The following is a 12,229-nucleotide window of genomic DNA, read 5'->3' as shown; positions in this document are numbered from 1 at the left end:
GAGTGTATAAAGGGACAAAATGAGTGAATAAAGATGCAAGATAAGTTAGGAGGACTTGTTTATAACAGAGGTGAGGGAGGAACTGGGATCAGAGGGCTTGGACTGGCATGAGGCAATCCAAGGGAGCACTGATTTTTTCATTAGTTGATGTGACCAGTGGCTCAGAAGTCTGAAAGGAGAAGGAGCATGAATTCACGCTTGAAGCTTTTGAGGAAGAGAGGACACTACATTTGGAATGGAGAACAGGATGCAGTAGGGAAGTCTCTCTGCTTTAGCTGAGTCTTTGACCTTTTAGCCTAAAGACCTTCTTGCTTTTTTAGGCTGGGCTGCAGCTGAGCAACTTTAGACAGTTTTAACCTGGTGCTTTTGGGCAAAATATACAGAGGGATCCAAATCCTGAAACCTCTGCCTGATGCAAGGGATTGTAACAGGAACTAAGCTCCATTCATTAACCTTTCTGAAGAAGTCTACTGCAGAAGTAGAAATCAGCTCTTGAGATGCATGATCTTGCCATTGCACAGCAAGACATGCCCAATCAACTGTCAGGAGCTGATTGCTGGTTGGGAGTCAGGAAACTGGCTGTCCTAACCCCCACAGACTGCAGGCAACACAGCGACTATTCCTGGCTGCTCAGTGAGCCACTTGACATAGATGCACTGCTGTGTCTGTCTTCCCTCCGGCTGGATCAGGAGCCAAGAGCCAAGCTGTTCAATGTAGCTTCTCAGTGGATGCCCTGTCACCCCTTGACCTTCCATCAGTGCCCTTGGGGCTGCTCCACTCCCAACTAAGACTCCTTGTTTAGCTCCCTCACTATACAGCTATAGTAACAGCAGCAGAATGAGTTCTAGATCTTGTTCAGGCAGAAACCAACATACTTGCAAGAAGTTGCTTTTCCTCAGCTCTGTTAGAGTGATCTTCCCAGACCAGGATCGATTTACCGTGTAGAATATTCTCTGTATAACCTGCAATACAGGAACAGTGCCCTTGAAATCAACTCCTGAAATGCACCACCCTGGAAATTTAAATGCAGTAACTGTATTTCATTTATTCACTCATCCTAATGGACTTCTTTTTGAAAACTGTTTTCTGATCATTTTTGTAGATACTACTATCCTCAAATTCACTATTCAGTCTGAAAGTAACATTTGTTTCTGAAACACTATTATCCATTTCCACTCCAGAAATATTTTCACAGCTCTTAATTCACATCTTTGAGCACACACATGCATTATTTATATCAGGGGATATGTTCAAAGTGCTGGCAAATCACACTGAAACTGAGTTTTTTCAGGTTTTAGGTAGTGTAGCTTGCATGGATCTCAACCAAAACAGTGCTCTGCTCCAGAAAAATAAAATAAATAAATCAGGACTTTTGAACAGGAAACAGGGCATGTAAATTAAAGCCACGATTGATGTCTGATCTATTGTGTCTATAACAATGCCTCATCCTTCAGTGGCTCCACTGAAAGTAAGCAACAGAGATCATCTGTCTGCATTTATCTTTTTTGAGCATTAACCTCATTTGTCTCCTTTACTGATCTGTCTGTGGTGAAAGTGAGTGAAAAGCATGGGGGCATGCAGACTCCTCAGGTCCCAAGAAAACAGGTCACAACACGAGACTGAGTTTACTGTCATGTACTTAGGCCAGCAAGCTTAGCCCTTTCTAAGCTGCTCCTTGTTATCTTGTCCAATATCAAAGTGGGAAAAACACAAATGTGTGATCAGGAACATGCAAAAATAAACTTAACAGGGAAACAACAACAAATAAACATCTTCAGCAAAATAAATTAGAAATACAATTGATGTGACTACCACTACTGAAATCATGAATACAATTCTTGTTGACCAAACCTAGTACAGATGAACTTTTCAGGTCTCCAACATCATGTTGACATATTAATGCAGGACTTCTGTACCTTAATAGCATATGCTATTCCAACGTGAAAATTAACTTAACACACCAATATGGACATTACAGTGATTAACCCAGTTAAGAAATGATGAGTTTGCTTTTTAGCTAGAACTAATTTCAAGTGGGAAATCAGCCATTTAAGGGCCATGCTTTTATTCAGTCACACAAGGGCTGGTTCTCAGTCCAAAACAAATCTGGAACCAAGTATGAGATTGTAGATTGTGGCAATCACTAAGTAATGTTCTATGGCCTGTGTAATGCAAGAGGTTAAATGAGGTAATCACAATGATCTTTTCTGGTCTTAAGCACAATGGAAAAGCTGTATGTCTGTTTCTTCTTTAATGCCTCTGGCAACCGCTGCCATTCTGGACTCTATTTTTGGACCTGTTTGGCCTTTGCTTCCAGATTGCACAAGAGCTGAGAGACTGGAGTGGATCTCACCTCATACATAACCCATTATCACACATGACAAACTTGCTGCAATTCCTAAAGATACAGGGATTTCACACCATTCCAAGGGCTCAGAAAACAGACTCCTAACCTGCAATTTGTCTTTTTCTCTGCCTGCAGGGTAATAAAAGATAAAATATCCCCCTAAGAAACTATCAGTATGGTCTGAGAGATGTACAAAGATGGTCCATTTGCTCTCTCTCCTCACCTAGCTGCAAAAAAGTCATTCAGAGGTAAAGTGGAATCTCTTTTCATCTCTTTTACCATGTCCAGACACTCAGTGCAGGTTTTATTCAAATAATGGTCCAGTTCCAGTAGATAGTACATAGTGTATATATCAATACAAAATGTCAATATTTCTCTCTTTTCCAGGTTGAGAAAACCAAGTTGTCAAAAAAAGCAGTTGGGAAACATCCTAGAACATAATAACACAGCCTGAGATGATTTGTAGCATTCAAGCCACACTTGTCAGTTATGCCTTACTGATTCATTTTTCCCAGCATGGAGGATTATTTATTCTGACTTCAGCCCATAAGCCTTTGGAAGGGGGAGCCCCTTCCTCTTTGCCCATTATCCTCATGTAACCAACCTCCAGGACCCGAGACACTGATGGGTCAGTTCTAGACCTTTCCCCAGTCTTCCCATAGAAGAACAAAAGCAATACCATTACTGCAACAATCCAGAGAGCTTTATTAAACCCTGTAAGCCATCCTACCCTTACATATTCACATTAGTAATACTGCATAAGCCGAAGCATTTTTTGACACACAATATGTTTTGCCAAATTGTTTTTAGTTGACTCAGCTTTCAACAACAGCATACAGCGCTAACTCTGAGCCTTGTCTGGACATTTTGGGAGAAGTCACATTTTAAAGCTTTTGCAATAAACGCTGTGTGATATTCTGCATCATCTTCACCAGGTTTAGGAGTCAGTCCCTGTTGAAAGATACACAAGTAGTTTAGTATACTGGGAATATAACAGCTCACAGATAGTGACACAGATTAAAGCACAGCCTGTTTTATCCAAAAGGCACCTCTAAATGGTGCAGAGATAGGCAAAAAAAAATTTGAAATGGGCATATATATCTTACCCATGCTAGCCTGGTCACTTGCTCTCCAGGTGACTTCGACCAAGTGATGCTGTATCCAGCAATGAACACAAAAGCTGATGTCTCCTTACAGGCCTCATCTGTAACACAAACAAAATTTAATTCTTGCTCTTGCAGTAAATACAGCATTCTGTCGCTGTAAGTAGGTATAAGGCACTCTACCTTGAAGGGATCAAGAGGATCCAAGTAGTCTCGATGTCCAAGGCTGTTTCCTTCATTACCTCCTGGTGAAAATACTGAATTTTGTAATGTCAAAGAGAGAGAAGTGCCAAAGTGTCTGTGAAAGGAGATGTGAGAAATAGGAATTGCTGGTGTCAGAAAGGAGAGGGAGGGCTGCAGTGGGCCAAGTGTTTGCACTCCACATGAGAACCACCTGACCCAACAGACTGACTGTCTCCCAAGGTCTTCAACCTGCTCCAACTCAGTGATCTGGCCATGGCCAAACACCCTGAGCTCAGAAGGAGCCTGTCTGTCAGCACAGACACCCAGAGCAGCATTGTCCTCCAGCGGGAGGAGTCTGTGGAGGACATCACAGCTTTGTAGGATGTGCTGCTACACACCATTTGCCTCAACCATCAGCACCACTGTTTCCTGGCTGCATAGTCTGTCAGAGTACGGTGAGTGAGTGTGCATAAAGGCTCAGCCTAAAGTAGGAAAGCAAGTGGAGAGACAAGCTCAATCAAGAAGCATCAAGGAGCTCATGAAGGGTCCAGAACTGTGACTATTTTATGTTGGTCACACAGGAGCTCACCCAGGCACAAGGGAAGGTGTGAAGAAGGAGAAAGGAAGGAAAAGGTGTTGCCCTTTTTAGCAGCAGCCTGCACATCAGTTATCTTGAGGTGGAACAGCTGGTCTCTCAGACCAGAACATGCACTGCACCCCAATGAGGTCCAGAAACCACAGCAATTGCTGCTTCAGAACACCAAGGGTGATTATTTGGGGGATTTCTCTACAAAAACATTTGTTTCTTGCCTTTATTTCCTCCTTCACACCCTGAAAAAGAACAGCATGTGGCTTAAGAGGAACCTGAAAGGCAGATGCACAGAACTGCCTTTGTCACCACCCAACAGCCAGCACCAGGACAACCACATGTTGTACCTTGAAACACTCACTGGCAAAGAACTGGTTGATATTGCAGTGGGAAACTGACACTATAGTGCGATCTTAAGTCTTTCAGCTCTCACCCCTCCATGTACTTTAAACACCAAATACCAGGGTACCCGTGCCACAGGCACCTTCCACACTCACCCATCCCTGTGCCTCCGTAATTCCCTGGCCATCGCTGTACCTGCTCTGGCCAGTTACTGTGCTTAACCTATCTGTTGTTTTGCTCCATGAGGACTAAATATGTTGATAATACACTGATGTTCACACCCACCTAAACATTTAAGTCTAACTGCTGACTGCAAAGTTGGAAAAAAGCTACAGAACAACGCCCAAAACTAAACAGTAGTCACAAAAGCTCAGAGTAGAGAAGCTTTCAGTTGAGAGCAAGAGGCAGGAGACCTGGAGAGGAGACCCTGGTGAGCAACGAATGCTCTGCACCATGGAACAGCCACAGATTCTCCATGCCCGACGGACAGAAATCTTCAAACACATAACTCTCTCTGTCTGAGCAGCCCAGCAGAACCAGGGGTAACTTTGCAGCTCTCAAAGACCAAAGAAGGACGTGTCATTTTCCATCATCAGGATTAAAGGCAAAAAAATTGCTTTTATAAATTTGCTTAAGACCAGAAAGAATCATTATTAACCTTTTGAATAACCTCTTGTACACACTCGGATCCATTTTTCATTTAGGAGTAGCTCTTAAAATAACTGTCAGTAATATTAAAAAGCACCTGTTTTTCTTAAACAATGGAAAGATTTGCCAATGGGAACAGCGACAAATCACAAGGGGAGGGTTGGTACAGCAGCAGCAAAGGAGCCAGCCTACCGTCGTGATATACCGGGAATGGAACTCCGGAGCATCTTTCAGGAACGTCAGGCCAGGATGCGTTTCCACCACATCCTGTAAGATAAGACAAAATCAAATGAAACACATTTTCTTCTCCTTTTAATGTTTAGAAGTTTACTGGCTTTACAAACCAATTATTTTGCTTACTTTTGAAAATTTACAGCATTAGCAAGAAAATTGAAATGTCATCTTTTCATCTATAAAGTGAACCTTCTAGAATTATAAGCGGAATACATTTTCTGCACAATACGCACCTGTTGGGCCATTTTGATTTACTTAAGGACAGAAAAACAAAGGAAGAGAGTTAGTGAGCAGATGAAAACTCATTTGCATTGAATGAGACAAAAAAGTCAGTTGACCATGCAACCATCTCCTGTCCAAATATTTCTCCATTCACCGAAGACATTAACATTTATTAGAGCTGGGTGTCAGAAATAAACATCCCTTGAAAAGTTGAGAAAGTTGCCTTTCATGTCCTCCACAACAATGAAAGCTCTTGCGAGCCTTAGAATGCATACAGGTATGACCAATGCTTTGCTAAAATTCACTGGAACTACCTGTGAAAATGCCTCTTTCTCAAGGTCAGCTTTTTGTAAGCCAAACCCTGGGTCATGATGCCAAATCTACCAAGAAATGCATGACCAAAACCATGGAGAAACTGCTCAGATGCTGAATGAACCACATCAGATCATGTATGAATCAATGTCTGTGTAATTTTTACATGTCTGACCCCTCTACTCTTAAAAAAAGGCACAAAGAAGCATTCAAAGCTTTGTTTTGTTTACACCATGATATGGCAAAGCAATAAGAGTAGATACAGTGCCCAGATATGACCAGATTCTGGCCAGTCTAACTTTATGTCTAACATAATGGTGTAATATGGTGTAATATATTGCTAGTCTGGCTGTCTGATAAACCAGATGTACATGCCTTTGATTGCACAAGTAGCTCAAAAGCAGAGCTGCTATCAGTCAGGAAAGGCAGTGTGAAAAGGAACAGAGACAATTTATCCATCACAGACCCAGTTTTGTTTGAGACCCAGAAACATCCAGTGCAGACACAGATCTTTTCCCAAAGCAGCATCTCTGCAGAGGCTTTGCACAGAGGGCAACAGTGTGAGAAATTTAGGGGTATGTGGAAAAACTCAGAAAAAGAATCAACAGATGATCAGAGGAACCTGACTTAGAGAAGCTATAAAGAAACCCTAAAGCCATCCACAGGCTGCCTGAATGGTCACAAATAATTAAAGAATGATACTTTGTTACAAGTGTCATATGTGACTAAAAGGAAAAGAAATTAAATCAAGATGTACAGATTTAGCCTGAATATTAGGTGGGGAGAGGAACAACAACAAAAAAAAAAAAGTAAAACTCAGCAGTGAGACTTGTGTAGCAGGTGGTTTAGAGGCATAGAGACAACTATTGGAACTGCAATTTGTTTGCAAAGTTTTCCACGTAATATTGCATCTGGTAGTCTTGCTAGACAAATTCAATTATAATTGTCTTGTCAAGCAACTTTTACAACTTTCCTAACAAGCTTTTACGTTGTGCTTGAGTCTCAACGGTGCCATGCATTTTTCCCAATAACCACCTAGCGAAACAGGGCAAATTTCAGCCTGGTTACCAGGCACTGACAAATATGAATCCTAACAAGAGACAGAGACTAAATAATGCTTTGACAATTCTCAGCAACTTTAGCAAGATATGTAGCTGGTTGGCACACAAAATAGCCTACTTAAAAAAAATGCTTATTTCTGTTTCACTCCAAGATAAACTCTACCTAGGTGCTGTTCAAACCAAAGGTCTGCGTGCCCTCGATATATATTTAAAGACATGAAAATAAATAAGTTACAAAATAGACAGCTCTCTCTCCCCATCCATTCACTGCTGAGCTGTTGCAGGTACCTGAAGCAGTGGGATGAAATCCTCCTGTTCCAGGTAGTCACAGCCAGGCTTTGCTAAGAGGTACGTGAATCGGGATGCATCATCATGGCAGTTCCGCAGGACTCTAGAAGAGAGATGAAGAGTTACTCCAACCCCTTGTACTCAAAAGACAATCACAAACTACAGGCAGATTATGAAGTGCCTTGTCATATTATGCTATACACCTACACTGGGAGTGACGCAAAGTTGACCTCAGCCTACCAGCACTCTTCTGGTTTTTTTTTGCCAAAAAAAGGGGGGGAAAAGTGCAAGCCTTGTTAATTCTGGCACAGCCAGCTGCAGCGCACTGAAGTCGTGGAGATGAGACTAATGAAATAATGAGTAGGACTTAACAGGACTGAGTATTTAGAGAAGCATGTCAACTCACTCCTTAGGTGGACAGCTGGCATCCGTGACACCAATTCTCTCTGCTTTCTTCTAATACAAGATACTGTGCTGGTCAGAAGCATCACAATTACTTAATTTGCTCTGAGCAGAAATACTCGTGAAAACGGAAACTCCATGACATTTAGTAAATCACTACAGAATACGTGCAGCAGAAGAAAACATTTGGATATATCAAAAACTAGGTTGTTCGTGTTGGATAAGGAAAACAAATTGCTCAGAAAATTACCCCATATTCTTTAATAACTGTGAAAATATAAATACACTGTTAATTATTTACTGTGAGGGACTATTCTCTCCCCTCCTCTCCTGAAAGTGTAGGAATTGATGTTGAAACATGCTACGGAAACACCAGCTGGTCTCCTACAGAGATCACAATGTAACTGCCACTACTTCTGGCCTCATTACTCTTTACCAAAAGCAGACTTTACTAAAAAAGGGATTTTCTAAATAGGTGTTCCAGGGCTGACAAGCAATCCTGTTAGCTGCACATTCATACCATCATAGCCACTGCAGTCTCGCTCTACCAGGAACTTTACCAGGTTTCTGTCTGTCTATCATGTTTCCAGAAAAAAAAATTTACAACTGTCAGAGGGGAAGAAGAGGGGAAAAAAGGAATCTTCCTAAACAAGCAATTAAAAAGTGAGAAAAGCATACAAAACTTGGCTTGGAAATGGTGTGGTTAAAAGAACACAGAAGAGGGGCATGACCACAGTCTGCAAATATCTGAAGGATGTGAAAGTCAGAGGAGTGAAAATATGTGGTATTATACACAAGGGATTAATTAGGAGTAATTGAAGGAACCTAAGGAAGGAAAAAAATGTTGTCTGTGTCAAGCAAAACTTACTGATCAGAGTCACCCCTAATATTTTTGCAGTTTTGCCAGGGTAACTAGAAGCTGTTTTGACAATACTGCAGGAAATACTTCAGGAACTCAGGGCTAAAGGCTGCTTTAAGAATCTGAAGAGCAACCAATAAGTACAAAATTAGAACTCTCTCTGGGTCTGTGATGGAGACATTGTTCAGGTGTTTCCCAAAGTAGATTAAAGCCTGAATTGCCCTGGAGGGAGAAAGATGAGGCAAGAGAACAGGTCTGTTCTATCTCACACCTCCAACTCCAAGCACAATCCATCCAGAGATTTCAATTCCAGAAAGAAGCCTGGACAATGGTATGTGGAAGTGACTGTCAAACACTACACATTTATTATACAATGTGCTTGAGGAAGGTAATAAGCATTAAAACCGCCCGAGTATCCACTTGCATCATGCTGCTTTATTTTACGTTACTTCTTTCTGACCTAGAACATTATCACATGGCTCCTCTCCCCATTCCCAAATGACACTCAGGTACTCGTGTAGCAGCAGTAAGGACTCAAATATGTCCAAAATCCACTGATATCTATAAGCTCTCTCATGAAAGGCTGACATATTTCTGGGGAGTGTGTTAATATATTTTAGACATCAACCAGATCAAAACATCTTATCTATACAATTGCTTCCAAGTTTGTTGATGTAGCAGGGAAACAAATGCTCAGGGAGTTCTGGGGAAGGAAACTTAAGCTGATGGAGATTTCTAAGTCCCTTATTTAGAAGAAAACAAACAGTAATGATTTGAAAAGCCTTGTGGAAGAAAAAAATCTTGCATTTGCTATACTCACTTTCTCCACATAGATACAACTGAGTGTACAGATACACATCCTGTCCTCTCTCCTCCTGATGCATTGAACATCGGTGCTTTCCAGTAGAGTGGGCAGCCACAGATCTGTAACAAAACACCGCAACAAAGAGGAATACAGAAGCAGTCACAAACGCCTGCTTGTTTAGACACTAAATTCACTACATTCACCATCAAGACTTTTATGTAAGTGAAATAAAGTGGTAATGACACACAGATCAGTCAAGAAGTAACTTATGGTACGCCAAGGTTCAGAACGCACCAATAACTTCCTACTTTGTCATATGCCTTTTTAAATATCTGAGAAATACTTCCTGTCAGGCCAGAAAAAGTATCAGAGACCATCAAGCTTAAGTTCTGTCTTTGAGCTGTTTAGTAAAATTCCCTGCAAAGCAAAGTGCAGAGAGACAGGCACCCCTGTGTACACAGAGGGAGGAATATTTTGAAGAAATAGTTGAGGCATCATTCCTGCTTTTCCCACAAAGCCTCTTCCACCTCTTCTGTTAAGCAAGACTATCCTGCAAGTCCATCCTTAATTTTTTGTCAGGGCCTGCATGTTTCTTCAGGAAGACCAATCAGCGCAAGAACTGCTTTCGGATTTAGCTATCCCTGCCAGGCAACTGTACTTCTACAAGTGTTCAGCTACACTGAGGAATCACATTTACTTTCCACTGTTTTATTTGTGTAGTGTGTTCTCTGACATTTATTTTAGAGCCCCCAAACTAGTGCCATTATAAATAAACCCATTGAACAGAAGCAAGCCTCACAATGGAGCACATCCATGTAGAGACAGATGTAGAGACCAGACAGAAAGGCCGAGGGGTCTCTTCCACACTACCCTCCTGCTTTTCCCAGTTGGAACATGAGTGGCTACACACAGTTGCCTGTCTTGCCATAAAGTCAGTTTCAAACCTTTTTTTGGTCAAGCAAATGAGTTTTTCTGTTGATGTTTTCAGAAGTGGTTTACAAATCATGCCAGTCACTTCCTCCAAAAACAAACAAAAAACCAACCTGGTCTCTCCTTTCAGAAAAATCTTCCTTCTTGGAAAACAAGGCTCCTCTTGGACACAAGATCACTGCTCAGTCTACAGTGCCAAAGATGCATTTAGGCAAAGTGAACATATGAGATGCGTCTGATAACTGCTAGTTTCAGATCAGCATTCCTAAAAAACATGGCTGAAGGAGAGGAAAATAGAACCACCCATCTGCTTCATGCTCCCACACAAATGCTGTGTTTTGCTCCCCGAAGCCAGGAGCTCATTAGCAGCCTGTAACAGCCCCAAGCCTGCTGACACCTGCGTTATGGATATTGGATGCACGCATCTCCGTGGCTGAGGGCTGACTAAACATTTCCCAATTTGTGTCCAAGGAGGCGTGGGCTGGAAGCTGCTTTCTCAAGTAGTGCTGCATCCACAGACCCTGCCCAGGTGAGGGACAACTAACCGCAAGAAAGGCAGTTAGCACTACCTAAAGCCACAGACGCAACCTACGCTCCTGCTATCTTCTGAGCATAGCTAGAGAGGAACAGCAAAATAAAAATGCTATTTGTAGTTGGGAAGAAATCTGAAAGAACCATTTCACAAATCAAAGCAAGAAAGTGCATACACATCAGACATGACAAACAACAAACTGAGCTCATATTTCTTCTTATAATCTAAATCTTTTTAGTTTTCTTAACCTAAACAAAAAACATCCAGAGCAAAAGGATATTGTTTTTTTTTTTTCCACTAAAAAAATAGAATAGCTGCAAGACACTTAATCAGTTTAAATCTTCCTCTCCAAAAAAATAAAAACCTAGAGAATAGTTACCTTAGCAATCTTCCCCATTTCACAGATGTTTGCTTTCTCATCTTCAAACTCCGTAAAGGCAGCTTCAATCCTGGCAATGATTTCCTCGTGATTAGTGCAGACACTTGGAAGTCCTTTAGGGAAGTAGAAACGTGGAATGTTTATCGACAAAGGGCTACTGCTGGTGGCTTTATTCACAGGCAGAGGAGCGCAAGGGCTAACCGTGGAGTTCAAAGCGACTGGGGGGGAAGTTCCAGGTTTCTTCTCTTGTTTACTTTGAACCTGAAAATACAATGAATAACAAATACTTTTTAACAGCATGGCACACCAAGCAGGAGAACACAGTTTGTGTTCCCAGTGATTGGGAAAAATTTAGAAACTATCAACAATTAAGTTATAGCACAGGGATTGAAATGCATGTCTTAAGTAGCCAATTAAAACATTTTTGCAGTATCAAACACCGCAAATTCAGGATAAGTCACATCTGCTTTTATGTAGTTTCTGTGTGCTTTATGTATGTACCTGTGGATTTCAACATACTGTTGAACACACTGCAATCGAGCAATACCACAGAACACAGACAACGCCATTATATTTCTTCTCATGCTGGTCATGGTGTCATCATTCTGCCCCATAAACAGCAAAGCATCAAAACCTGCTCTTTAGAATTTCACCACAGAACCAGAACACCCGCCCACCAAAACACCTTCCCTCATGTACGAGCAAACTTACATTCATAACACCAACATTTGCCAACCCACGGGAATATGATGTTTTTTTGCCAAAGTGTCACTTCACAGATAAATTAAGAAAAGACTTGCAAGGCTGTCTCCTCAATTTCAGGAAGCCTTTTATTCTGTGCCTAACTTGAGCAGTCCAACACCTGATTTTGGTCAAGGTGCTACATACCGACAACTCAATTTTTATGTTAGGAATTCGGGAGAGTCAGCTAAGTCTGTCATTAGGCACCCACACGATGCAGAATTAGTGCAAAATGCAAAACGTCTGTTTCCA

At 41.5% G+C, this 12,229-nt stretch overlaps 1 protein-coding gene across 3 annotated transcripts in view; it reads right to left on the bottom strand.

The window, feature by feature from the left end:
- LOC136104959 (serine/threonine-protein phosphatase 2A regulatory subunit B'' subunit alpha) overlaps positions 1-12,229 on the bottom strand; it is a 56,057-nt gene that overhangs the window by 14,241 nt on the left and 29,587 nt on the right. For all 3 annotated transcript variants that reach the window (XM_065844357.2, XM_071812387.1, XM_065844356.2), the window contains exons 3-7: positions 11,237-11,497; positions 9,411-9,514; positions 7,330-7,432; positions 5,405-5,479; positions 876-962 (exon numbers count right to left, since the gene is read on the bottom strand). In XM_065844357.2, coding sequence (XP_065700429.1) covers positions 876-962; positions 5,405-5,479; positions 7,330-7,432; positions 9,411-9,514; positions 11,237-11,497 — 630 coding nt within the window. The remainder of the gene's footprint in view (positions 1-875; positions 963-5,404; positions 5,480-7,329; positions 7,433-9,410; positions 9,515-11,236; positions 11,498-12,229) is intronic.

The sequence above is a fragment of the Patagioenas fasciata genome, chromosome 9, assembly GCF_037038585.1.
Source record: "Patagioenas fasciata isolate bPatFas1 chromosome 9, bPatFas1.hap1, whole genome shotgun sequence".
In the NCBI taxonomy this organism is placed as follows: domain Eukaryota; kingdom Metazoa; phylum Chordata; class Aves; order Columbiformes; family Columbidae; genus Patagioenas; species Patagioenas fasciata.
Note: the sequence above shows the minus strand (reverse complement) of the source record. Positions and strands in the feature narration are given on the sequence as shown.